The 27,841-nt window shown below is 48.0% G+C and overlaps 1 protein-coding gene, 1 long non-coding RNA gene and 1 pseudogene across 2 annotated transcripts; 1 reads left to right on the top strand and 2 right to left on the bottom strand.

The window, feature by feature from the left end:
- Nucleotides 1–900: 900 nt before the first annotated feature.
- On the top strand, nt 901–3,598 carry TCF23 (transcription factor 23). The gene is made up of 3 exons (XM_024552543.2): nt 901–1,122; nt 1,777–2,019; nt 3,419–3,598. The coding sequence occupies exons 1-3, from the start codon at nt 901–903 to the stop codon at nt 3,596–3,598; spliced, it is 645 nt and encodes a 214-aa protein (XP_024408311.2).
- Nucleotides 3,599–3,645: 47 nt separating this feature from the next.
- On the bottom strand, nt 3,646–4,952 carry LOC123478979 (uncharacterized). The gene is made up of 3 exons (XR_006654414.2): nt 4,798–4,952; nt 3,965–4,104; nt 3,646–3,842 (listed from the first exon to the last, which is right to left on the bottom strand). It is a non-coding gene; the product is annotated as an uncharacterized lncRNA (long non-coding RNA).
- A 20,193-nt stretch (nt 4,953–25,145) lies between these two features.
- LOC112298167 (glyceraldehyde-3-phosphate dehydrogenase-like) lies at nt 25,146–26,128 on the bottom strand (annotated as a pseudogene).
- Nucleotides 26,129–27,841: the final 1,713 nt, after the last annotated feature.

Raw genomic sequence — 27,841 nt, 5'->3', positions numbered from 1 at the left:
CATACCACCTGCATCACTTCCGAGATGTTTGGACACTGGGCAAGTTATTTCATCTCCCGATGCCTCGGTTTTTGCATCTGTCAAATGAGGATGTGAGCGTATTATAAGGTTGATCTGAGAAATCAAGATAACACACGTAAAGTGCTTAGCACACTGGCTGGTGTGGAATGATCTGAGAACTTGGAACTGTTAGGAAGCTAGCCAGGGCGTGGTCATGCAGACACAGGGGCACCAATCAAACAGGAAGACATGGGCTCTGGGCCTTTGACAAACGAAGGGTACGACCTGCAGGAGGAGCGGCCTTTCCCCTGGCAGAGCTGGAGGAAGGTATTCTGGGGGGACGGAAAGGTAAAAGGAAAAGCACTGGGTTGAAAATCTGAGGTATGCCTGGGGGATAGGGAGTAAGTGCCCTGGGGCTGGAAGGTCATGTTCACTGGCAAGGGGAGGAAAAGTCCTTTCGGGATGTGTGCAGTCAGGCTTCAGGCACAGAGAAGGAGGTTCAGGACCCTTCCATGAACTTGAACCCTAAAGCTAAAGTTGCAGGTCTATCATAGGACTGCTGTCAGGGTCAGGCAAGGCTCCAGGAAGGAAGCTCCCTTCCCACCATCCTCCTGCCTTCTTCTGCAGGGGCCTCCTCCCAGGGCTTGGCCACTCCCAGCATCCAGCACCCCCACCCTCCGCTGGTTGGGAGGCAGGCAGGAGTTTTTTCTCGGGGGCTGTGCCGGGTGGGCGGTTTTCTCGGAGCAAGAAGCAAGGCAGGACTGAGTTGGCGCCAGCTCCCTCAGATGTAGACACTGCTGGTGGGATGACCAGCCTGCCCCAGCTCACTTGAGCCCAAGGCTCCCTCAGGCACCGTGTTCCCGTCCTGGGGGCTGTGGCACCACATCCCTAGGGTGTGGCATGTCACAGAGAAAGGCCAGAGGGTCACCCACGATGCCCGGGGTGGGGCAGAGCCCAGCGAAGGCCAGGCGGAGGCTGCCAGCAGGCACCGACAGGAGGAGGAGCCACCTGAGCAGGACGAGGCAGGACCTGTGGGATGAGACCAGCTGGAGCAGCCAAAGGTGGAGCAGAGCAGCCCCTGCCCCAAGAGGGGCCAGGGCCAGAAGCCTGGCTCATGGCAGGGTAAGGAAATACTGGCCCTGCAGAGGGCGCTGGGGAGGCAGGGGTTGGAGGGGCTGAGAGAGGTCACCTCCGAAGGCAGAGCGTTATTTGGTGTTAGCATCCTTGCTCTAAAGAGGGTACACTCGCCCCTTCCACTCTAAGGCTCCATGTATCAGTGGTTGGGATGAGCGGGCCTGAACCAGAGTATGGCTGAGACCTGGCCCAGCTCACTTCTCTTGGGGGCACTGAGGCCAGGAGGAGGAGTGTGAACTTCCCAAGTTCCCAAGCAATAGTCAGCAGCAGGGCCAGGGACTCAGCCTGTGATTCGACCCGAGTTTGGTGTCCTTTTCTCTTTGGCACCCTGATGAGCAGGCTTCAGACTTGGGTGTGGATGGAACGAGGGCTAGGAAGAGACACAGTGGAGAATTAGAAGGAGTGCAGGTTCTGAGCCCAGCTCGGCTATCCTGTTCCATCTGACCCCAGGCAAGGCCTGCTCTCCGTTTCCTCATCTGTAAGGTGGAGTGGGGACAAGAACGGACACAATGGGGCGATGCTCTTGGTCCCTGCTGTTCAGAGTGCTACCACTCTGGCAGAATACCTCACCCCAGAATGTTCTTAGAAGCCAGGGACGGATGGGGGTCCAGTCAGACTCACTCACCGAGGTCCTCTGTGCAGAGCGAGGCCAGTCCTGAGAACGCGGCGCGGGAGCGGGGCCGGGTCAGGGCACTGCGCCAGGCCTTCCTGGCCCTGCAGGCCGCTCTGCCTGCCGTGCCGCCCGACACCAAACTCTCCAAGTTGGATGTGCTGGTGCTGGCCACCAGCTACATAGCCCACCTCACCCGCACACTCGGCCAGGAGTTGCCTGGCCCCGCCTGGCCGCCCTTCCTGCGTGGACTCTGCTACCTGCACCCTCTCAAGGTAGGCCACGGGCCCGGCTGGGGCTTCATGGAAGGGGGTTTGGGCCGGAGGGATACTGGACTTGGGGCCCCTCTGCCCACAGTGGGGAGTGGTAATTGGAAATGACTTCATGAGAATGTGGCTCCTCCAAGAGCAGGGAAATTCATGGAGGCCCCAACAATGCAGTGACTAGTGACAGGGAGAGAAAGGAGCGGGTTCCGGGCCTGGGGTCTAGGAAAGGAAACCGCACCTAGGAGAGTCCTGGAGTCGGGGGGCATCATCCTACTGTACAAGGCCTCAGTGTCCCCTGGATTTATGTCACAGGAGAGAGGCCCCACTGGGAGAAAAATAGTCTAAGAAAGCATCACTCTAGAAGCAACCAGGCTCCGGGCAGGGTGGGTGGGGGCAGTGGGCAGCATCGTTTACCAGCCTGCAGCCTGACTCCCCTGCACCTCTGTTCTATTGTATGTGAGGGGAAGACAACAGCAGCCTGACTCCTCTTCCAGGGCATGGAATGAGGTTATGAATAAAGAGTACAGCTAACAATAGATCACCATCTCAATGACAGCTAATATTATTTGGATGCTAAAGTTATGCCAGGAGCTGGGCTAAGTGCTTTAGCGCATTTTTATCTTTTAATCCACACAAGAACCAAAGGAGGATTACTTTGCAAATGGGGAAGCCCATGCTCAGGGAGATTAAGTGGTTGAATGCAGGTTGAACCCAAGGGGGCCTGACTTCAGACCCCCCACTTCCCCACTGCCCCTGCTCACAGCCCCCAAGCAGGCCCAGTGAAACGGTGGTCAAAGCGAGGCCATTGCACAGAGGAAGCGATGGGAAACACTCGGAAGAGTGAGCAAACAGGAGCCGTTTCGTGGGGCTGGTTAGGCAGAGGCAGTGTCCCCTCAGCCCCCAGGTGGAGCGGTTGCTGAGAGGAGGGCAGACCTCAGGGTACCTTCTGGGATTGCCCAAGTCCCTGCTGGAAGGACAGACAATCTTGGAAGGTCCCCAGCCTAGAGGGTGTGGGCAGCACTGACATCTGGGGCCAGAGGCACTTGGGGGTGGGGGGCATGCTGTGCAAGAGAAGGGGTCAGGATGGTTCTGCATCAGGGGTCTCTCCTCGCCCTCCCCCACACCCCAGCCCCAGCCTGGCTGCAGCCAGCTCTGCCAGCACCTCCCTCCTCACTGCGGGGGCTCCTCTTGGGCAGCCCCTTGCTCCTCATCCGACTCCTCAAGTGCGTCCCTGCCAGGCTCAGGTGGTCAGGGGAGTGTGTGGTGAGCCAGACTCCTCTGTCATCAAAGCGGTTGGCAGGTGAGGGTCTCAGGGAGGGAGGCTAGGGAAGGTGTATCTTTGGGCACCGAGGACCACAAGGGGCTGCGGTAGGGCGCATTGCTCACTTTCCGTCTCTGTGTCTTGCAGAAGTGGCCAATGCGGTCCCGTCTCTATGCCGGAGGCCTGGGGTGCTCTGGTCTTGACTCCACCACAGCCACCACCTTGGGCCAAAGAACAAAGGAGGCTGAGGCCAGGCCCCGAGTCTCTGGAGAGGCAGATGCTCTCCTCCCCAACAGGCCACTCTCACCAGCTCCTGGTGACAAATGATCCTCACGCTCACCCTTTCTTCCCAGACTGCAACTCAAGCTTAGGGGCCTGGACTCTCCACCAGGCCCTGCCCATCTTCACTCTGACTCTCAACCATTGGATCTGACTCAGCTCCCAGGTTCCAGCCTGCAGGCCAGGCGAAGCCGTGGGTACGTCTGTGATGGAGAGACCTCGGGAGCACCAGGGAGTAGATCCTCATTCTTGACCCCCAGGGGGTGACTCCCTGGTGGCTCTTCCATGGCAGCTACGAGGGAAATGGGAGAGGAAGTGGTCTGATGGGGTTGGAAGCTGATTTAGGGTACCACCCCTTGCTTCCCCTCCCCGTAAAGTTCCCACAAACCCTCTGGAGATTTCAAGCAGACAGACCTTCCCGCACAGATGCAGAGGCAGGGGTCTAGGGTGGCGGCAGCCACAGGGGCTGATGCAACAGCTACAGGCCAGACAGGCTCTTGGCAGCTGTTGAGTGTGAGCAGAGCTGGGCTGGGGTCGCATCACCAGAGGGGAAGCTGAAGAAGGGAACATGGTTTGTTTTTTCGCCACAATGTGCTTGCTGGATGTCAAAGAAGCAGGAAGGAATTTAGGAGGCTCGTCTCTGCATTATGGCCTCCCCAGCCCCCCCTCATCACTACATTTTCTCCTTCGCTGGGCCCTGCGCCCTTCCCTGCTTTTCTTTATATGAGTTATATTTACAGGTTAAGCCATAAGGCTTACGTTGCTTACATGCCAGTTTTCAGAGACACTTTTATGCCCTACTGTCTAGTTTGAGAAGATCTCAGCCCAGACGCAGCTCTACCCTCGACTAACGGAACTGGTCGGCACCTTGAGACCTTTCATAAGAAGAATGCAGATGGAGTCAGTTACATCCTTGAAGGACCTTAGAAGAAGGTGTATCTTTTCCAGAGAATAATAACTATAGTCTTCTTTTCCCACTATGTTAGAAACCTAACCTCCAGGGAGAACAAGGCCCGGGTTCAGCGGGTTCCTTGTGGGATTTTGGGCTAAGGCCTCACTGGCTCTGGAGTTATTTTTACAATCTGTCTACAAATGACCTTTCTGGGGCCAGCTCCACCCCCCACATACTGCCCTCCCAGACTCTCCCTCAGTCCTGCCACGGGTGCCAGAAATCTGACAGTTCCGGTACAATTTACCTCTGGTCCTGAGGAGATAATCTGAGGACTCATCTCCGAGTCTACACTTACTGGAAATAATCTTCCAGACGCCTGAAGTCCAGACAGAGAAGGAGCTGCCTTTTTGTTGAATTTCAGGGCCTCGGAGTGGGAGGGGACAGACGACGAGAGTCCCAGCAGGAGTAGCCTTAGACAGAGCCAGCATCGCCACCATGAGAATGAGTGAGGTTTGGGGTAGGCTGGGAGCAGCCGGGGTCACTGGTGTGGCGAGTTGCTGTCCCTCCACAGGGCCGGCCAGGGCAACAGGGCAAAGGGGGCTGAAGGGATGACTCAGCAAGTTGGGGTGGAGGCAGGAAAGGAGACACAGAACGTTCTAGCCACTGCTGCACTGGATGGGGGAGAGCAGCTGGACTGTGGCTGGGAGCCATGGGGAGAAGGCCTCAGCCAAGGCCGAACTCGTAAATCTATGGAGGGGCCCAGAGAGCTTGTGCAGAGCTGCTTCTGGGCAGCTGGACGGGGCCAGGCAGGGGCAGAGACCAGGTGTGGGTGGGCATGAGACGGTTTCTTCACAAGACCATAAAAGTCCAGCTCGAGTGTTCTATTTTTAAAGCCAATAAGCAGTATCTTCCTGGTGGACTTTGAGGGTGACTGGAAGAAAGGCAGATGAATTTCCTCCCAAGCCGGTGGCACACAGTGTTTTTCTGGGGGTGAAACTGAGAAAGCCGGCTTTGGGTGTGCATGGGGGGTCCCCCCAGAGCATGGGACTTCTCCTGACAACCAAGGGGACTGTGGTTTGGAGCTTACCTAACCCCGCCCAGCTCAGACCCAAGCCTGTGTCCTTGGGGGGTGACCATGTCACCCTGGAAGAGAAGACCAGGAGAGCAAAGGAAAGATGAAGCTAGTGGGGGGGCAGAGGGGCTGGGGGGCTGCCATCATTACAGTTTCTAAGGCTGCCTCAGGCTTTTTCCAGGCAAAGCCATGTCCCTTAGTGTCCAGACAGTCCTGTGGGGTCCAAAGGCCATCATCTCCAGCTGGACAGCACTCGGCACAGGGAGCACAAGGGCCATGAGGATCACAGGTCCAGCCAAGGAAAGGACAGGGGATGAACGAGAGTGACCAGAGAAAGTATCAGCTTGGCGACTCAGACCCACAAACATGCCTGTGCCAGGAGTAACCACTTTTGCCTCTGCAGCAAAGGAAGAACAACACCTGTCCCATGGGAGACTTTTTATTCCAACCGTGCTGGGGGCGTGGGGTGGACAAGGGCAGTTGGAGGCAGCTGAGACTCAGGTCCAAAGGCAGCGTCTATTCCCTGGGAACTGTGGTGTGTGGGAAAGAGGTTCCAAAAGGAAGCAGAAGCACAGATGACAAAAAGACACTAAGGTGGCCTGGCTCAGGACTCAGAGGGAAGGCTAGTCTACTTGGTTGTCTTGTATGGCCTGCCCCCACTCCCCCGGTGCCCCTGACTCAAGGAGGGGTGGAAGCAGCAGGGGAGAGGACAGCTTCCCAGAGCTGGGTGTGCACCACTTTCTGATGCGCCACAGAAGCGAGGGCAGAGGCTTAGCTGGGCTGTGGGAGAAGCAGAACTGGCCAAGCGTTATCTAAGTGCTGAGGTGGAGACTGCAGAGCTTACCAAACTGGCAACTACAGTAATTAGAAATAGAAACCCTAGTCTTCTCTGAAAAATTCCTTGTCTCATCTTCTGGAGCCCGGCCAGGATGAGTCAGACGGCGCTCTCCCCTCCCCTTTGTGGCACCAGCCCTAAACCCAGGGACCCTGAGAGCTTAGTTTCTAGATCAGGGGTTGGCAAACTATGGCCAATGGGCCAAATCCAGTCCCCGTCAACCTGTTCATGTAAATCAGTTTTTATTGGAGTACAGTCAGCCCCATTTGTTTAGGTATTACCTGTGGCTGCTTCCTGATGCCACAGCAGCGTAGGGTAGCTGTGACAGACTGTAAAGCCTTCAGTAGCTACGGAAAAAGTTTGCTCACCCCTGCTCTAGACCAGAGATGCTCAGAGTGAGCCCAGGAACCCCAGGAGGGCAGGGCGGGGTCCTTGAGGCCCTCTCAATGTTCTAAGCGGCGGAAACTATTTTCACAAGATGCTATTTGCTTTTTTTCACTCCTATCCTCTCACGAGTATAATGGAATTTTCCAGAAAATGTGCTGTTGCAACAGCAGATGGGATGTAGAGGCTGATAGAAGGATCCAGCTGTCTGTTACAATAGACGTTACAGACATTTGCAAAAATGTAAAGCAATGCCACTCTTCTCACTAAATATTTTCCAATGTGGAAAGCAATGATTTTTCAGAGAAATGTTATATGTGTTCACACAGAGTGGGTTAATGTTATTTTAAAATAAATAGTCTTAAAAAGTCTATTTTAATTTCTGATATGGTGACTATCACTGGAAATAACTCATAAAAGCAAAAGCTCTTCCGAGTCCTACTTTTTAAAGAATGTCAAGAGGTCCTGAAGCCAAAGTTTTTAGAATTCTTGCCCTAGCATAAAGGGGTGATTGTCAAGGACAGATCCCCCCTCACCCCACAATCCTGTGTGTGACAGCTCTACCCTCTGTCTCGGGCGGGCACAGTGAATTGGTTTTGGGCTTTGAGGACCAAGGGCTTGGGGTCAGCGGAGTACCTGGCAGAGTGTGGCCAGAGGCCTGGGGCTTGAGTGAGGTCTTCTCAGGGGTGAAGGTGGGGCTGCCCCCTGGCAGACTGGGCCTTCCTCAGGCACGGCCATGGCCTCCTTGTCTCCGCAGCCCTTCAGCACCCCATTGCTCCTCTTCTCCGGGAACCCTGTGGTGTGCACGTAGAGGTCCTAGGGACACGCAGAGCAAAGGGAGCAGACTGAGGCTGGGGGAGCGGTGCATGCAGAAAAGGGGGAAGACCCCACTTGGGCCCCAGCTAGAAGCCGGAGGGTGGGGGTGGGGGTGGAGGCAGCACAAGAGGGACAGGCAGAGGAGGGGCCAGCACGCTGTGCGCCTCTCTGCACTCGGACCCTCCTGCCCTCCGAGCCAGGGCTCCCCCATGGGCAGGAGCCAGGGCAGCTGTTGCAGGATGGTGCAGGCTCACACATATCATCAGAGACAGGGGTGTGGGGAGAGAGAAGAGGGATAGAAGGGACCCCGCCCGGTGGTAGGTGGTAGTCTGGAGACGGGAGGGGGCGATGGGACAACGTGGGCGCTACCTGGCTGTAGCATCTGCAGTGAAGTCGCTTCTGACAGGACACAGGCAGGAGGGCACGGAGCCTTGGCAGCACTGGGTAGATGGTCCGAGGGTCCAGGGTCCGGCCCCGCATTCCCCCTGCAGGTCAAGGTGCCGAGTCTTACCGTGTAACCAGTGAACCAAACCTCTACCTCTGTGTGGGGTGGGAGCCGGAGGGGGACATATGGATGGGCACTTCCTCTCTCTGGGGGTCTTGCCTCCCCAGTCTCACGTTGGGAGAAAATCCCCCCACCCCAGTACAGCCAGGGGTCAGCTGCTGAACAGCGAACCAAAGGACAAGGCAACGCCTCAATCGCTTAGGGCAGGAGAGGCAGGGCTCTGTGAACGACAAGACTTGCTTGAGAGAGGAAAGAGCTGACCACCAGGCGTCGGTGAGACATTAGTGGGGACAGAAGCAAGAACTAAGGACCAGTGTCATTGCATAAGCTGAGAAGTTACAAAGGGGGAAAGATGACTGAGGTTTTTATTTTTAACCTAAAAATAAGTTATAAAAAATCATGATCTAGTCATCAGAATAGAAACAATCCTCCCAGACAGAGAAAAATAGTTGAGTAAATCAGGCTGGCCTTAATAACCAGTTACACTAAGGCCTCGGCAGGGTCAGAGCCTCTGGGTTGGGTCCAAACCGGATGGAAATAGATTCCGTGCCACACAGCCCAGAAACCACAGCGAACTGCGCGGGGGCTGGCAGAGGCCCTGGAGCTCTGGCACGCTGGCGAAAGTACAGTTACTCTCTCAAGGTGCAAATTCTGAATAGGGCTTTGGGAGGGGGCCAGTCATGGTTGATACATCCACGACAGCTGAACATAAAACTGTCAAGACCTTATATGCTCTGGCATTAACTAGAATTTGAAACAAAGCTCAGTTACAACCGCTGACGTGTGGGCATGTGCCGAGCCTGCTGGGAAGACTGCCCATCATTGCAGAAGCCACTGGCCCCGACACTGGGAGGGCTGCCAGATGTGGGGTGTGTCCATGAGCAAAGTTCCTCTTCCTTCTCCAGCCAAGGCTGGCTGAGTGTGCCTGGCAAACACAATTGTAATACTCCACCAACTGGCCGATGAGCCGAGGCTCCCTTTCGACCAGTCTCACCAAGTGCCTATCGGCAAAGACCTGCCGCCGCCACTATTTCCCCGGACACAAGGGCAGACCAGGATGGACCTGTTTTACTTTGGGAGGTTGTCATAAAAATACACACCCAGACAGGTGGGCTCTGCATACATGACTACAAATTCAATGCCTACTCGTGCCTTGGAAAGGTGGAACTCTACATAGGGGAATATGGTATTTCTAAGAAATTATGAACTTCTAGGCTCTGTTTGGATAACTACAGGACCACAGGTTAACAGATTTTTTATGGGGTTCCCATTGGGTTTGAGCTATGGTGAGGCAGGGCAGTGAGGGAGAAGATTGAATAGCTCTTTTTGAAAGGCAGTGCCACTGTGTAGGTCTCGATGTTGCAAATCCTCCCACAAAACCAGCTGTTAGAAACACCAGCAGTGACTTGATGGGGTGTGTTATTAATGCCTTGCTTAGTTAAGACCTAGAAGAGAAAAGGGCTGGTTTCATGCTTATGAAGAGAAGCCAGAACCTTCAGCAGCTTCTGAGAAACAGTAAAAGCCTTAAGGCAATCACTGTACGTTGGTCCTCCTTCAGCCCTTTTAAGAAGATTAAAATGTTCTTTACATCATAAAAAAGACACAGAGATTGGCAGGTTTTCTGCCGAGGATTTTTTTTTTTTTCTTTAAAGCATTGCAAGGATGATCTTTGCACAGGTCCGAACTGGAATTGTTCAAAAGCTGCCCACCAAGACTCAACTGACAGAGTATCTATATCGAAATACTCCCTCCAGCTTTGGCCAAGTCTTCTCTACGTAAATGCACACCCTCAATCAGGGAGACCATCTAATTGGAAACAACACCTGGCTCTTTCTAAATTGCAAGATCTTGAAAGGAGACAGCTCTGATCTTGATAGAAGGGTGTCGAGGGTCAGTTCTCCTGCAGCCTTTCGTTCCTCCCAACTTAACATGGTCCCGGATAACCATCTCATTACTTCGTGCAATAATTACCGTTCTTATAGAGCTTCCATTCAATTTGTGCTCAGTTACGGTGACTACACAAGTTGGAGAAGGAATTTCTCCAGAGACATTATAAACAAACATGAAGAAATAGAGCAGGAAAGAGAAAACGTGGGCTTGTAAAACATACAGGACCAACTGCTGCAGAAATGACTTGCCTTATAGGACTCCTGCATGAGGAACATACTTTCTATGAAAAACGGTTGGACTTCGTTTCTGACAATATGGTGGAGCGGATGTGTAGAGAAAGCCTCCTGATGCAGAACATTCAAAATAATGGATAAACTATTAGAAACACATTATTAAGTGTGTTGTTGGGAAAGCAGGAAGATAAGGGAAAGGAATAATAGAAGGGATAAAAAAAGTGTAAAACTAAAACTAAAATAAGTTATAAAAAATCATGATCTAGTGAGCCAGCAGGGGCCAGTGTTGCCGGGGCAGCGCCTGCAGACTCCTGGTGGCCAAGGCCAGAGCAAATTTTAACAGACTGAATTTGGGGACCAGAGAAAAAGGCTAAGGCCCATACAAAACAGTATGTCAGAGACCCTGTCATAAAGCTGGGATCCCCAAAAGGCAACACCCTCAGTATATAAAAGAGAGATAAGGATACTTATCCAAGTAGATCTTGGCTCAGGGTGGAAGTGGAGATAATCTCTCAAAGATTTCTAAACCCTTAAATTTGGAGGGGGGGGAACAAAGGCAAAAATTTCAAGCGGCCTTGATTTTCTAGGTATAAGCAAGTAACCTTCTTCTCTGGAAAAACAGGCTTTAAAACTAGGACTTGAAAGATTCCCATGGATAACTAACAATCTTTAAAATTCATAGCAAACAATCCTAAAACCCAAAAGGAAACGTGCCACCATAAGTGAGCTATAGCAGAAACATTGAGCTGCAAATTCACACTTGCAATGGCTGCAAATAGTATAATTTTCAGGTACAAAATATATATTAAACATGTGAAATATGTTTAAAGAAATAAAGAGTAATTTGAAAAGACAAAGCAGGAACAAGAGCTATCACACACAACCAGGTAGAATTAGGGGAAAATATTAAGTTCTAGAAATTTAAAAAATACGTATTTTTTCATTAGGAATCCAGTGGATGATTAGAAACTGTTAAAAACAGAATTAGAGAGTCGGAAAATTGATCTGAAGATATTACTCAGCATTCAGTACATATGAACAAAGAGACAGAAAGTAGAAAAAGAAGAATTTAGGAGAATATCTTCATGGCCCTGGAATAAGAAAATAATTCTTAAAGAAGACACAAATAGCATTAACCCTAAATGAAAAAGATTGATAAACTGTACTACATAAAACTAGCAACATCCATTCATCACAAGACATCGAGGGAGTGAAAAAGGCAAGTTCACAGGCTGGGAGAAGATAGTTGCAATAAATAAAATCAAAAGGGGTTTGGATTAAAAATACATTTAAAAGTCATCATTGAACAGTAAGAAAACTGTTAAGTGGCCTAGAGACCTGATCAGGCACCTTGTAAAGAGGATATCCAGGTGGTCAAAGCTGGTCAAGTTCAATAGCAATTTGAAATATGCAAATTGGAATCACAGTGAGATAGCACCACACATTCACCAGGTTGGTTAATAACTGTACCTATTCATCCAGCAAGGAGACTCTTGGGTGTATAACCCCAAACATGAGTGCACAAGTACATAAAAAGATATGTACAGGAATGCTCAAAACAGTATTATCTGTAACAGCCCCAAACTGGAAATGTGTATTCGTTCCCCAAGGCTGCTGGAGCTGGGCTTCTGCAAACCATGTTTCTTCGTGTCGCTGGTATCCTTTGAGGCTCGGCCAGTAGGGGGCGCTAGAAGAGGCCGGCAAGGCGGGAGGCGAGTAGGGACTGGCGTCTTGCAGCTGGCGTCTTGCAGCTTGCTCAGGCACCTGGTGTATCTTAATGGCAACAACGGCCCTTTACCTTGGCAGCAGAGCTAGATTCGAGTTTCCAGCTTTTTCCCCTTCTCAGAACCAGCCTTTATTATGCCGCTGAAACACGCAGCACCACTGTCCAGTACTCTTCCTCTGAGTTCCACTCCCCTCAGGCTCTTCCTCCAAGCTTTGGATGCCAGTAACTCCCACGTCTTCCCTTTGTTAACCCTCACCTCTCCGGGGCTTCCTTCAGTCGCCACCTCTGTTTCCTTCAGCCTTTGAGGTCCTCATTAATTAGCTCCCTCTGTTCAAATAACGCTCCTAACTGGGTGCGGCCAAGATTCAATTCGCTGGCATCTGACCAGCCTCCTGACCAGCCTCCTGGCCAGCAATGAATTGAATTTCACTTCTCTTTCAAATAGGGGATCTCAGAGTGCTGGCTGGTGTGACCCAGTTGGTTGGAGGGTTGTCCTGTAAACTGAAAGGTTGTGGGTTCTATTCTGCGTCAGGGTGATAGAGGACTCAAGAGTTGGAGAATTTTAGTTTAAGGTAAATTTAAGTTTAAGGTAAATAGTTAATAAGCCTAGTAGGTAATGCGTATGTTGTCCCAGGAACTGAAGGTGTGACCCACGCTGACTCCAGGACACCATAAGCAGTCCCCTCTTTGTGCCCCGAGAGCACTGCAAGCAGTTCGAATGATATCTGTCCCATTGTGCTCCGGGGTGAGATGACCACTACTGCCCAGGACACAGCTAAAGACCACCGCCCAGGGGGAGTATGTTGCAGTTTTTTAATCCAATTAACTTTTCCCTGAATGCCAAACCCCTTACCTACACTTTGTTCTCCTTATAAAAAGGGCCATTTTAGAATGGAATTTAAGATGGTCTGTTAGGGTATGAACCCGCCATGTTCTCAGATCGCTGGCCATCTGAATAAAGTGCCCCAAAAGATTCAATCCCTGTCTCTGCTCATTGGGTTCGGTTTGTGACAGGCAGCACGAATGCTGGGTTTTTTCCCACTTTCAAGGGTGTGTAACCAGGTAGCAGGTTCCATCTCCAATCAGGGCATGTACAAGAAGACAACCAATCAGTGTTTCTCTCTCCCTTCCTCTCTCTCTAAAACAATGAAAAAAAAATGTCCTCAGGTGAGGATTTAAAAAAAAAAGATAATAAGGGAATCTCAGAACTGCGAAATGGTTGATAAGGTTCGAAGATCCTCACATCCTTGCTTGATTAGTTGTCGATGGCTTCTTGACATGGTCACAGAAATCGACCAGAGCCAAAAACAGCAGAACATCCAAAGTGTAGGTCTCTACTGCTGTGACCACCTCCTGGGAGGACAACTGTGGTGTCATACCAACCTTTGTGGACACGATAGGGCCGGACGTTTTTTGATCCTGTAAGTGGAAAATGGCGTCTTTCTTCTAGGTAAGTCGCTGAGGAAAATGATTTTGAGCAACAGCACCGTGCTGTTGCCATAGCCACCACTGTGTACCTGTGTATTTAATAACATCATTGCTAGGGCTGATTCTTTAACCAGATTGTAAACATGTGTGCAGAGCTTGCCCAACAAAGAAACAAAAAGTTTGTGCAATTTGTAAGCAAAACAATGTGGGCTAAGACCTTGACGGGCCGGGATCTTTCAGCACTCTTTCCCCACAGGCTTGTACCAACCATCACAAGTTAGTACAAGGCCCGTCCACCCTTCTGCGCGCTCCCCCAGAAATCCCTCATGGTATATGTTTTTCCTAACCCTGTTAAGTACACATCTCTGTAGTTCCCACCATTTTAAATCTATGTCTAAAGAAAACAGAACGCAAGCCATTTATCCAAACATCTATTTTTATTTTTAAGCCATAATATTCTCATAAGATTTTCCTAATGTAACTTCCCTCACATCAGCCACCCACCCAACTCCTACTGTTAGGCCCTTTACCGTCTCCAAAATCTCTATTTCAAGCCTTTTGATTTGGCACTTTGACCCCTATCCCCTACTCTTCTATCTCACTTAGGCTAGTGTTTGCAGGCCAGTATTTCTTTAATCTTACTGATGAGACAGGATGAGCCTCTTAGACTGACGGGAATGCTTTTCAGTTATTAAGCCTCTCCTAGATAAGGTTCAAATTTCCCTTCAGACACACCCCAAAGAGCTCTGATCTGCGCCTGCGCCGGTGCACACCAGCCGGTGGAGAGGACCTGGAAAGCAAAGAAACCCACTCTGCGTAAGGAACGCAGCCCTACATACACGCTAGACCCCGGCAGCAGTTTGGGGAGCCAAGTTCTTTATGAGTGCGTGCTCCCTTGATGCATCAAGCGCCTTCCACCTTGTTGTCAGTAAACCTCTTCTTCTGGATCAGTTTCACCTCCTCTCTTGATTTGCATCCTTGAAGGCTGGCAAGAACCCCTTGGCTGGTGACAGACCTCTGATGCATGCACCAGCTCTGTGTCACTAACTTCCTCTTTACTCATCGCAGATTCCGTGTTCATTATCATAATTGCTTCTTTGCAAATACCTGTATCCCTTGCTCCTCCCCCTCCAGTGTTCTTGTGTGGCAACATCTTGTACTATCTTTCCTGTACCATCTTTCCACTCCAGGCCTTGCCAGGACACACAGCTGTGCCCACTGGCCTCCCTTGAGCCTCTCCTCGAAAATCTCAAACAGGCCCTCAACACTCTGTGGCGACCTTCCCTGCTGTGTTTACTTGCCCACATTCTAACACATTTATTTCCCACTTGCCCTCACCACATACTTCACAAGAATACTAGAGCAATCGGGCAGAAACACCTCCGTAGTCACCCCAGCCACCACGCCTACCAATTTCCCAGCTGTGTGAGCAGGCTCCCATTGGGCGAGGCTGTCCTGTACGAGGCCCGGGACCCATCCACTCTTGCCCTTCTGAAGAGCCTCCCTCTTAACTTACTCCCTCTGCCTCCTTCTGTATCCTTAGCTTTCTCTCACCACTACATTCATGTCAGTACACAAACACTCTCCAGTATGATAGCTCCCATTAAAAGTTTCCTTGACCCCCCAGATGCCCCTTAACTACCACATTTCTCTGCCCCACTGCAGAGCAAAACTTCAAAACAAAACGAAACAAACAAAACCCCTCTCCATTGTCCTTCCTCACTCATTCACTCCAATCCGACGTCCGTCAACACCTCACTTCTAAAACTGTGCTGGGAAGGTCATTCGTTGAAGGGCTCCTTTTTTTGCCAAACCTGATGTTGGTTTGATGGCCTCATCTTAGTGTATTGTTTTGTTTTAAGCATCATTTGACCCTTTTGGCACCTCTGTCCTTGAAATATTTCTCTAGATTTCCTAACCAACTGTTTCTTCTGTCTGTTCCCTGGCTCCTCCTCTTTTACTTCTAAGGTAAACGGAGCATGGAAAAAATTAGCAAGGCCAAAGTCACTGTCAGTGAAATTGGAAAAGACCAGTGTTCGTTCTGCCTGTCACATACCGAACCCAATAAGCAGAGACAGGGATTGAGTCTGTGCAGGTGCTTTATTCAGATGGCTGGTGATCTGAGAAGGCAGTGGTGAGTTACTCTAACGGATTGCCTTAAATTCCACTTTTAAATGGCCCTTGTTATAAGGAGAACAAAGTGTAGATAAAGGGGTTGGCATTCAGGGAAAAGTTAATCTGATTTTAAAATCTGCAGCATTCTTGCCCTGAGCGGTGGTCTTTAGCTGTGTCCTGGGCAGTGGTCATCTCACCCTGGAGCACAATGGGTCAGACACCATCTTGAATTGCTTGCAGCCCTGAGGCACAAAGGTGGAACTGCTTATGGTTTCCTGGAGTCAGGGTGGGTCATACCATCAGTTCCTGGGACAATAGCTTTAACATATGCATTACCTACTAGGCTTATAACTATTTACCTTAAACTAAAAATTTCCAACTCTTGAGTCCCCTATCATAAGCACAGTCCAAAGGTGAATGAAAAAATGAACAACAGTTGCAAAGGGGGAAAAAAAAACCCACCTCAGTTTTCCCTTCTTCCATCAGGAAAAGCCCAGCTCTTCCCTGCTGTGCACTTTCCTCCCGTGTGCCTCCTTGACCTTCAGAAAACACTTCAGTTCTGACACTTCTGGTCGCCAAATGTGTGTGGGGCTTTCCCCACAGTAATAAGCAAGTCCCCCACATCAGCTGGATGTCCTACAGTATTACTCAATTCTGACACTATCTACCCAGAGGTGACATCAGATCTCACAGGTAAGGCTCAGTGCCACAAGACAGCACCCCACTCCACCCCACTCCACCCCACTTCAGATGCCAGTTCAGGTGCAAGTCAGGTTATCACCTGTGCTTCTAAACAGCTGGCTGTGGACCTCCTCTCCAAGTTTGATTAATTTGCTAGAGCAGCTCCTAGAACCCAGGGAAATGCTTAGTTACATTTACTAGGTTGTTATAGGATATGATAAAGGATGCAGATAAACAGACAGATGAAGTGATACATAGGGCAAGGACTGGGAGGGTCCAAATGGTGGAGTTGGGTGTGTCACCCTCCGGATTTGGTTTGCCAGCCTGGAAGTTCTTGGAATCCCATACTATCGGGATTTTAAGGAACTTCCCAGCTCCTCCCTGGAGGATGAAAGGTGGGGCTGAAAATTCCAAGCTTCTAATCATGGCTTGATCTTTCTGGGGGCCAGCCCCCACCCAGGGCTCACCCAGAGTCACCTTGTTAGAACAAAAGATGCCTCTAGTGCTCTTATCACTTAAAAATTTGCAAGAGCTTTAGGAGCTCTGTGCCAGGACCCAGGGGCAGAGACCAATATATAGTAAGTCCTCAATTAACTCATCAATAGGTTCTGCTACTTGAAGTGAAACAATGTATAATGAAAGTAATTTTACCACAGGCTAATCCATATAAACAAGAGTCAAGTTTTTAGGCATCTTATCAACACTGTAACAAAACAACGTTAAATTAAAGGACTATTGGAGTTCCTTCTCTCTATATTTTCTATTATCTCATAACAGTATTTACATGGTCGTGGACATAGTGATAATATCCCTAACATTTTAAGAGAATTCTCTTTATCATACAAATCAGTAAGAAAAAAAATAACAACCCAATAAAATGTGGAGAAAGAATATGAATATGAACCCCTCAGGAAAGGGTTACAAATACCCTTTAAAAAACAAAATGATAGACAAACTTGTTAATAATAAAGAGAAATAAAGATGAAAACTACACCAAAAAATCATTTTCAGTTATACTGATCAAAATCCAGAAGTTTGAAAACATGCTCCGTGAGAAAACAAGTCTCATATATTGCGGCCACATTAATATAGAAAGATCTCTGAGATAGATTTTTAAACGGATAAACAGAAAAGTACAAACTGGCATGTATATTATGCTCCCAGAACATATATGGTTTCTGTTTGTATTTGCAAAAGGAAAGAGAGACACACACACACTGATAAATTACTTCTCAGAATAGTAACTGGCTGCAGAGGGAATAAGGGGAAAGTGAGTCTTTTAAGTGTATGTCTTTTCGGTTATTTGGTTCTTGGTTCATACCAATGTATTACTTATTTTTTAAACAAAGAAACGAACAACTATGGTCCCAAGAGTTTCTGGGTGAACTCTCTGTGTACAGTGCTTTAAGGAACACAAACAAATGTGTCTCATCTTCAGAGGGAGTTGGGGAATTGGTATAAGCAGGGCACGCAGACCCTGAGGGCACTGGAGTCCTGTACCACTCACGTGTCCATGACGTCCTGACAGACGCCTGTGAGGAGGCAAGAGCGTCGCCAGGCCTGCGTTGACCTGTCTGCATACTCTGCACTGGATCCCCAGCTTTTTTTTTTTTTAAATCACTAGAGGACACTCCTTTTAAAGAATTCTTTTTTTTTTTTTAATTGATTGAGTTTGGAGAGAGAAAAACATCAATTTGTTGTTCCACTTTTTAATGTATTCATTGGTTCATTTTCATATGTGCCCTGGCCCGGGATCAAACCCGCAACCTCGCCATATCAGCACGATGCTCTACCCAACTGAGCCACCCAGCCAGTGTCTCTTCACCACTTTTAGAGAGAGAGGAAGGAAGAGAAAAATATCGGTGTGAGAGAGCAGCATTGATCAGTTGCCTCCCATATGCACTCGCAACCTGGATATGTGCCCGGACTGGATATGACACCAAAGGTCAACTTTGACAGCTTAAAAGATCCCGTGCTTGTCCCAACTGGTGTGTCTCAGTGGGTTGGGCATCGTCCCACAAACCGAAAGGTCACTAGTTCAATTTCCAGTCAGCACAAGCCGGGGTGGCAGGCCAGGTCCCTGGCTGGGGGTGTGTGAGAGACAACGGATGGATGCTTCTCTCTCACATCGATATTTCCCTGTCTTTGTCTCTAAAAATAAATAATTAAACATCTATAAAAATAAATAAATAAAAGGTCCTGTGCTTAACAGCTGCTCAGTGTGGGAAGCTAAACCAAGCAAAGGCAGTTATGCAACAGAGCAGCATTATATATGATAAAAGGCAAATCATTATATATGATACAAAACAGATATGACTGCTGAGTCCTATGTGAACAGTTGCAAAAATAGTGTGTGTGTTTCTGTGTCTTGGAATGACCGTCTATTTCAGAGAAAACTAACCAGCAGAGAACTTTTTTGTATCAAAAAGGTGACTAAAGAGCATCTAAAGTGCTAGAAAAATAACATGGTGCAATGGCTGCTTGGCAGCCTCCACACAGGACGTTACAACACATCTCCCAAACACTCTCCCGATGGGAACCCTCCTGGCCACACAGTGAGTTTATCCCACGTGAAATGTGTGAACACGGCGGTTGTGTGGTACCGGAGAGGCAGGGCAGGGATGGAGACTGAAGTGAAATGCTGTCACTAAACATTTGCAGCACCTTATCCACCGTTCAAAATGTGCTCTGGCTGGGCAAGAGAAGCCACAGGATCAGCTGATTTGAAAGGCTAAAATGCAGAAGCATATCCATTGTGATGAGTGGATAAGCAAAGCATGGCGTGTACATGCAATGGAATATTATTCACCTTTAAGAAGGAGGGCAATTCTGCGACATGTTACCACATGGATGAACCCGGAAGACATTCAGCTTAGTGAAATGAAGTGGTCACAAAAAGACAAATACTGTATGATTCCACCTATGCACTTAGAGGGTCAAAATCAGAGACAAAAAAAATGGGATGGCGGTTGCCAGAGGCTGCTGGGTGGAGTGGGCAATAAGGAGTTACTGATTAATGGGTAGAGAGTTGAGTGTTTGCAAGACGAAAAGAGAGCTGGAAATGGGTGGTGTTAGGGTGGTCCGTGTCGTGGGCTGTGAAAGAATTCACAAAGAGAAGAAAATGCAGAGTAGATTTTGATTCGCTCTCCAAGAGAGGAGAGGCCATGGTGTGAAGAGGTACACCAGCAGTGAACTGTAGGTAGTTTGAGTTTTTAATGGATTATAATTGCATTATAAAAGGGTGGGGGCTGCTGTGGTGTGGCCCCAGGGCTGCTGAGGGCCTTGCAACGCAGGAGGTTTCAGCTGGTTTTGCATAAACTGCGTTTGCTCCAATGTTGTCTTTCACCTGTGGCTGTGGGGGTGGGGGGCAGCTAGCCACGTTCTGTTCTTGCTTTCCAGTAACTTCCAGTCCTGGAGGCAGAAGCTCTGAAGAGTAAAATGGCAGTCATGTTTAGCAAGGTCATAGGCCTGCCCGGCAAATGGCACCACGAGGCAAATGGCGCCAGCTTTGTCCTTTCCGGTGGCGGGGACGGTCGCACACCAGTACGAGTGTATTTAATACCTCTACACTGTACTTGTAAAAATGGTAAAGACGCTAAAGTTTATGTTATGTGTAGTTTACCACAATAAAAAAAAAATGGGGGGAAATAAAAGAAAGCTGGATCAGCTTTATTAATGTCAGACAAAGTAGACTTCAGAACATTGAAAAGTACCTGAGACAAAGAGGGACATTTTATGTGATAAAAAGTCGATGGGCAAGGAAGAGAACTCATACCAAGCCGTTTAGGAGACCAGCGTTTCTGTCTTGGTTAATTAAGTCAGGCGCTCTGATGAAAGCACTGCAGGTTACGAACAGCAGAAACGTGCTCCCACAGCTCTGGGGGCTGGCAGTCTGAGAGCAGGACGCCAGCATGACTGGGTTCTGGTGAAGGCCCTCTTCTGGGTTGCTAACTGCCATCTTCTCTTAGTAGTGTCCTCACGTGGTGGAAATAGTGCAAGAGAGCTGTCTGGGGTCCCTTGTTCGAGGGCACTAATCAAATTCATGAAGGCTTCACCCTCATGACCTAATCACCTCCCAAAGGCCCTCCCTCCTAAAACCATCACACTGGAGGTTAGAATTTTAACATATGAATTTTGGGGGAAACAAACTTTCAGTTCACTGAAATTACTTTAATATCAGAACCAGAACCAATGAGGCAGTAGGGTTAAAGGACAGACATATAAGTCAAGGGAACAGAGTGTCCAGAAATTGACTAACAACAACCAAAGTGATTTTGACCAAAGTGCAAAGACAATTTAATGGAGAAATATAGTCTTTTCAACGAATGGTGGTGGAATAACTAGATATCCACTTGTAAAAAAATGAACCTCCAAAAAAATAAAGAAAGAAAACAAAACAAAAAATTAACCTCAACCTATAATTTACAGCTTATACAAAATTAACTCAAAATGGATATAAATTTAAATGTAACATCTAAAAGTATAAAAACTTTTAAAGAAAACACAGGAGAAGATCTTTGTGACCTGGAATTAGGCAAAAAGTTCTAAGAACTGATGTTGTTACTGGACAGGGGCCAGGTTGGGGTGGGTCTGTCCAGGGCCAGCAGGTAATGCGGATTCTTGACTTTGTGCAGAAAAGACGTCTCAACATGAGTCCAGGTGATTTTGAGAGGACGTTTATTAAAGCTGGGAGAGGGAAGCAAGGAAGGGCTTAGGATAGAAGAAGCAGGAGGGGAGAGCTGGGCTGGGCTGCTTTGGCTCCCTAGAAACGTGATAGGAAGAAAGTGAGCCACGGCGGGGCTGCTATTGGCTCACTGAAAAGTCAGAGGAAAGGGGCCTTGGAGACAGGTTCAGCGATGTGCTGTCTCCTGTTTCACTGGGTACAAGTCCCATGGGGGGTCCCCAGAGTTTGTTTGTTTTTTTAAAGTGCATCCTTTGTTTGGAGGGCTTTTATCTGTCTCCCGCAGGCCGGAAACCTAGGGGAGGACTCCGTAGAATGTTAACTAGCTTTCCAGGTGGTGTGTTGATGCACCAAAATGAGCACATAGAGGGAGTGAGGTCATTTTCTGGTCAGTTTCACCTCCAAAGAATGTCACCAAAGAGGGACCAGACTGAGGTCAGTCTGCCTCAACATTGTCTGGAACATGTGACCTATTTGCTCCTAAATGTCCTTGGTTAGGGAAGATAAGATCTTGGGTTTATTATTTGGCTGTAAATTGCTTAATTAGTTTGTTCAGCTGTTTGCCTCAGTCTCCCCATTCTACTTGCCAGTGAGTTTTCTTAGCTTCTTACTAACCTGCCTCAACACCAAAAGCATAATCTATGAAAGAAAAAACTGACCAATTGGATTTCGCCAAGATGTAAAACTTTTATGCTGTTACGGATACTCCTAAGAGAATAACAAGACAATTAACAAATGGGAAGAATATGTTGACAAATCACATATCAGACAAAGGATTTGCATCCAAGACACATACAGAACTGTGAAAACTCAATGAAAAGAAAACAAACCAATATAATAAATGGGCAAAGATTGAAATGACACTTCACCAGAAAGGCCATATGGATGGCAAGTAAGTACATTAAAAAGTGCTCAACAGCATTAATAGTTAGGAAATTGCAAATTAAAACCACAATTATGTACCATTGCACACCCACTGAGATGACTGTAATCAAAACACAGACACTACTAAGTGTTAGTGAGGATGTGGAGAAACTGGAACTTCAATACACCATTAACGGGAATGTAAGAGGTCACAGATGCTGTGGAAAACAGGTCGGCGTTTTCCTCAAAAAGTTAAACGTAGAGTTGCCATATGATCTAGCAAGTCTACTCCTCAGGGTATACCCAAGAGAACTGAAAACATATGTTCACACAAAAACTTGTACACAAATAATGATTAGCAGCATTGTTCATTCCCTCCAAAAGTGGAAGCCACCGAAATACCCAAGTGATGAATGGGTGAACGAAATACGATGTATCCACACAATGGAGTATCGCTCAGCCATAAAAAGGGATGAACTATTGATGCATGTTACAGCATGGGTGAACCCTGAAAACGTTAGGCTAAGTGAAAGAAGCCAGACACAAAGGCCACATATTGTGTGATGTGATTTGATTTGTAGGATTGTCCAGAATAGGCAAGTCCATACAGAGACAAAAAGTGTATTAGTTATAGTCAGAGGATGGGGGGCTGAGGGAATTGGAGGTGCAGGGTTTCTCTTGGGAGGTATTTGAGTCAGCTGAAGGCTACCACAAAAAAATATAGTAGACTGGATGACTTAAACAACAGAAATTTATTTCTCATACTTCCAGAGGCTGGAAAATCCAAGATCAAGGTGATGGCAAGGTAGATTTCACTCTGAGGTCTCTTCCCTGGGCTTGTAGACGGGCGCCGTCTTGCTGTGCGTTCACAGGGCTTTTCCTTGGTATGTGAGCAGGGGGAGTGAGACAGCTTTCTCCCTCTTCTTTCAGGGCCCTAATCTCATTCTAGAGCCCTTTCCTCCTAATTCACCTCATCTCTCTCTAATCACCTCCCAAAGGTCCCATCTCCAAATACCTTCATGGTGGGGGGTTAGGAGGCCCCAACATAAGTTTTGGGAGCCATTCAGTCCATAGCAGGGAGTGATGGAAATGTTCTGGAATCATAGTGGTGATGGTCAAACTTTGTGAATATACTAAAAACCACTGAATTGTATACTTAGAAAAAAAGCACAGTGAGATACCACCACACATCTGCTAGAACGGCTACAATTTTTTTAAGTAAATAAAACAAAACGAAAATGACAGTACTGAGTGCTGCCAAGAATGTGGGGGAGCCAGAACTCTCACATGTTTTTGACACGATGCAAAATAGGAAGGCCAGGCTGGAACGCAGTTGGGAGGTTTCTTACAGAGGTACGCATATGCACAGCACACGACTCAAGAATCCCATTCCTAGGCGTTTACCCAAGTGAAATAAAAACCTATGCTCACAGAAAAGCTGCAAAACCACTACACATATTGGGTACAGTAGCATTGTTTGTATTCCGTCAAACCTGGAAACAACCTAACAAGGTGTGCCGTGTCTATAACTAGTGCAATGAAAGGAAAAGAGTGTTGATACAATGACAACAACACAGTGACTCTCAAGTGCGTTGCACTAAATGAAAGATACCAGATTCAAAAGACCACGTATTGCATGATCTCACTTATGCAAATTCGTGGAAAAGGCAAAAGTATAGGGACAAAGAACCAATGAATGGTTGGTTGCCAGAGATACGCAGCGTCTTCAGCCCCTGCCCCTTTCCTGTGTTCCACTGGGACAGTGGACTTTCTCTTTATCGCTGTGCCCCTCCCTCCCCCTCTGCCTGCAGTACCCCTCCCATGAGCTCCCTTAGGGTTAAGTCTCTACATTCACATATTAGTAGTTATGGCTCCTCCATCTGCCTTCATTTTCCAAAACTGTGAGGACGTCTCTTGACCCCTGTCATTATTTCTCCCTTCTCTTTAACCCTATGAGTTTATGGTGTTTTTAAAATTTTTATTTATTTACTTTCTAGAGAGTGGGGAAGGGAGGGAGAAAGAGAGGGAGAGAAGCATCAATGTGCAAGATATATTGATCCGTTGCCTCTCCCACGCCCCCAACAGGGGACAAACCCAGGCACCTGCAGTGACTGGGAATCAAATTGGCAACCTTTTGGTTCACAGGCCGGCACTCAATCCACTGAGCCACACCAGCCAGGGCTTTATGATCTTTTTAATTCTTTACTGTTATACAGTGAGGACTTGGGAGGGAACAGATAAATGCACATTCAGTCTACTCACACAAGTCTGAAACATATAGTTAGGAAATGGATACTATTTTCTCCCACATACACTTCATAGGTATATACACTTCTTATTTACCTCTGGCCGAACACAGAGGTGTTTGTTCGACATGGTCCCAGGAAGTATCTCTGTGCAAGCCCTCAGATTTTTGTCTCCCAGAGTGGACACACTTAAGAGAGTTGTCATAGTTTCAGGTCTGGCAGCCAGAATTCTCGTTGGCTGCCTGGGCTGTGGGCCAGCGTTCAAGGGGGTCTGACAAATCAGGGGTTTCACACAGGATTCTGGGAACTGGGCAGCCTGCTAATAGCAGTGAGCTGGTGGTGACTGGGCGAAGGAGCTGTGGGTCTGTGTACGTCCATGAGCAGCATCCCTTACAATCAGGCCCCAGAAGCACCTTCTCATTACTTACACCATAATCATTCCCTGATGTAAACACGTGAAATAGTGTTGAAATGGCACTGACTCTCATAGGAATCAGGCCTGTTCTCTGTCATTATTTCTGCAGCGCCTTGATCCTCAGTCCCGAGGGGTCTTTGAAAAGGCAGCAATAGTCCAGTCTTCCACACCCAGGAAACTTCAGGGGCCCGGGAAGCAGCGGGGCTGGTGTTTCCCTCTTCTCTAGCTGCCACGGCAGAGCTAAAGAACACTAGGTGGTGGCTTTTAGAACTTTGGGTCACACAAATGTAAATTGCAGGTTGTAACATGCCCGACACACATCTTATTTTTAATGAATCAGTCACTGTCTTTGCCAGCTGACCCTGGCAATTTAGGTTTTATTATTTTTTTAGATTTTATGGACGAGAGAGAGTAGAACATTTGTTGTTCCACTTTTTTATGCATTCATTGATTGTTTCTTGTATGTGCCCTGACTGGGAATTGAACCCAGAACCTTGGCATATCAGGATATCAGGATTATGTTCTAACCAACCTAGCTACCTGGCCAGGGCCTAGGTTTTATGTTATAATATTACAAAACTATGATCTTCTGGGTCATGTAAAGCAGGATTTTCTTTTTTGGTGGTACAGTGTACTTTATTGATGGTACATGATAGGGTAGGACTCCCTAAGCCCCTCCTCTTCCTCAGGGGTCCAGGATGGAAACCGTGGAGAACAGAAGATTCTCAGAGTGCCAGGAGTCAAGTTGCAGCAAAGACTCCCCAGCAGCTGAGGGCGTCTCTTGTCCTGGGCCTCTCGATGGGGCTGGGCTCTTACTTCTTGGAAGTGATTTGAACCATAAGGACCACCATCCTTTGCTGTAGAAAAATTCATTGTCATTCCAGGAAATGAGCTTGACAGAGCGGTCACTGAGGGCAATGCCAGCCCCAGCATCGAAGGTAGAAAAGTGGGTTCAAGTCGCAGGATGACAACCTGGTCCTCAGTGTAGCCCAGGATGCCCTTGAGGGAGCCCTCTGATGCCTGCTTCACCAACTTCTTGATGTCTTCATATTTGACAGCTTTCTCCAAATGGCAGTTCAAATTCATGACCGACGCATTGTAGGCGGGGACACAGAAGGCCATGACAGTGAGCTTCCCATTCAGCTCAGGGATGGCCTTGACCACAACACTGTCAGGACCAGAGGCAGGGAAGACGTTCTGGGCAGTCCTCCGCCCTCACGCCACAGCTTCTCAGATGGGTCATCACAGTCTTCTTCGTGGCAGTGGTGGCACAGACTGTGGTCATGAGTCCCTCCATGATGCCAAAGTTGCCACTGATGACCTTGGCCAGGGGATGCGGGCAGTTGGTGGTACAAGAGACATTGCTGACAATCTTGAGGAAGTTGTCATACTTTTTGTGGTTCATACCCATCACAAACATGGGGGTGTCCACAGAAGGGGCAGAGATGATGACCCTTTTGGCTCTACTCTTCAAGTGAGCCCCAGCCTTCTCCATGGTAGGGAAGACACTAGTGGGCTCCACAGCACATTCAGCAGCAGCAGCAGCACCCCAGTTGATGTTAGTGGGATCTCAGTCCTGGAAGAGGGAGATGGGCTTTCTATTGATAACAAGCTTCCCATTCTCAGCCTCGATTGTGCCATTGACCTTGCCATGGGCAGACTCATACTGGAACATGTAGTTAAAGTCAATGAACGGTTCATCGATGGCAACGATGTCCACTTTGCCAGAGTTAAAAGCAGCCCTGGTGGCCAGGCACCCAACGTGGCCAAATCCATTCACTCCAACCTTCTCCATCACTCCTCATGTGCACGGCTATCTGTCAAACTGGGAGGAGCAGAGAGATAAACCAGGACTTTCGTGATGGAAGCTACAGGAAATCTTGTGTAGCAGTGAGGCAGGATGTCGACTGCTGCTTTCAGGCACTACCTTCCTCTTCTTGCCAATGGAACTTCGATTTTGTTAAGTATTGGCTGGCAATGGACTTAAGAAAGATGGGGATGCCCCGCAGTAGGGTTGCCAGATTTAGCAAATAAAAATATAGGAAACAAGTTATAAATGAATTTTAGACAAACAAGGAATAGGCAACCGTAATCCCCAGGTTCTGAAAATGAACTGTGATTGGTTAAGCCAGACGTGGTGATCCGTTTCCTCCTTGCCAGTGATTGGCTTGTGAGTGGGCATGTAACACAGTTCTTCCCAAAGTCATCTGAGGAGAAATCTTTCTGCAGGCTTCTGAGAAGGTTTTTCTCCCTGATTAAAAACACAGAGACCAATGTGGGACTCCTCCATGCTTCCTGCCTAAAATAATCTCATGGAAGATGTGGTGCTGGGGACAGCAGAAGTCTTTTTGTCACCGTGAGAGACTGACCCAGAGCTCTGACACTCTTAGACTTCTGAAGTAGGCGGCTCTGGAGTTCTGTTCTCCAGACTTCTTGTTTTCGATGTCCTTACTGCGTGGGCCTCTTTTAGGTGGGTATCCCATTTATGCTGCTGGAAGCATCCTAAATGATTCAACTGAAAGTACTTTGAATCTCACTCAGCAGGCTTTAATAGACCCAGTCTCAGCTGTCTCAACTAAAGAACCTTATCCTACCCAGAAAAAATTATTTTATTATAACATCACTGGCCTAGTAGTATCACATACTACTAGGATCCTAGTAGTATCCTTCTCAACTTCTCACAAAAGAATCTCAGAAACACTCCCACAGATTACAGTGTTTCTTGCTTTCTAGGATGGAATAGTTATTCGTATTGAGTTCTCTATGTCCCCAATGTTCCGCTGTATGGGGAAGTGCTAGCCAGGCAGGCCAAGTTTATGGAGAACAGATGGTGCTGTTTCTCGATTGTGGGTGTGAGAAGGGCAACCTTGAACCCAGAAGTTGAGGTGGGTGATCCTGAGGCATCATTAACATCAATGGTATCTGTGCTGTCACTTTTGATCACAATGTAATACCCAGTTCGTTGGTTTTATTTCCAAACATTCTAAAATGAATAAAATTTACCCAATGTTTAATAGCCACAATTTGTATATATGGCAAACATTTTTATTTTTAAATAATTTGAATAAATTACATATGCATTTGGCATATACAGAATTCAGACCAGTGAGCCCCCATTCCCTCCTAGTCTCTTTTTTCCTTCTCTAGAAGGAACCATTGCTATTAGTTTCTTGGGTAGCCTTCCAGCCTTTCGTGTACATGGACAAATATATGAATATGTACAGCTCATTTTAAAATATAAATGGTAAAATGGAATGCACATGCATCATATCTTGGAGATCCTCTGACATCATTTTTTTTTAAAGATTTTATTTATTGGCAGAGAGAGGGGAGAGGAGGGACAAAGAAAGGCAAAGAAACATCAGTGTGTGAGACAAACATCAATGTGTGGTTGCCTCTCGCACACCCCCAACTGGGGACCTGGCCTGCAGCCTGGACATGTGCCCTGACAGGGAATTGAACTGGTGACCTTTCAGTTTGCAGGCCAATGCTTAATCCACTGAGCCAC

This window comes from Desmodus rotundus, chromosome 5 (genome assembly GCF_022682495.2).
Source record: "Desmodus rotundus isolate HL8 chromosome 5, HLdesRot8A.1, whole genome shotgun sequence".
Taxonomy (NCBI): Eukaryota; Metazoa; Chordata; class Mammalia; order Chiroptera; family Phyllostomidae; genus Desmodus; species Desmodus rotundus.
This window is presented reverse-complemented; position numbering and strand designations above follow the sequence as displayed.

Coding starts and splice junctions, on each gene's coding strand:
- TCF23 (XM_024552543.2), top strand. CDS start 901: ATGTCACAGAGAAAGGCCAGAGGGTCACCCACGATGCCCGGGGTGGGG. Junction 1,123..1,776: donor GAAGCCTGGCTCATGGCAGG/GTAAGGAAATAC, acceptor TCCTCTGTGCAG/AGCGAGGCCAGTCCTGAGAA. Junction 2,020..3,418: donor GCTACCTGCACCCTCTCAAG/GTAGGCCACGGG, acceptor TGTGTCTTGCAG/AAGTGGCCAATGCGGTCCCG.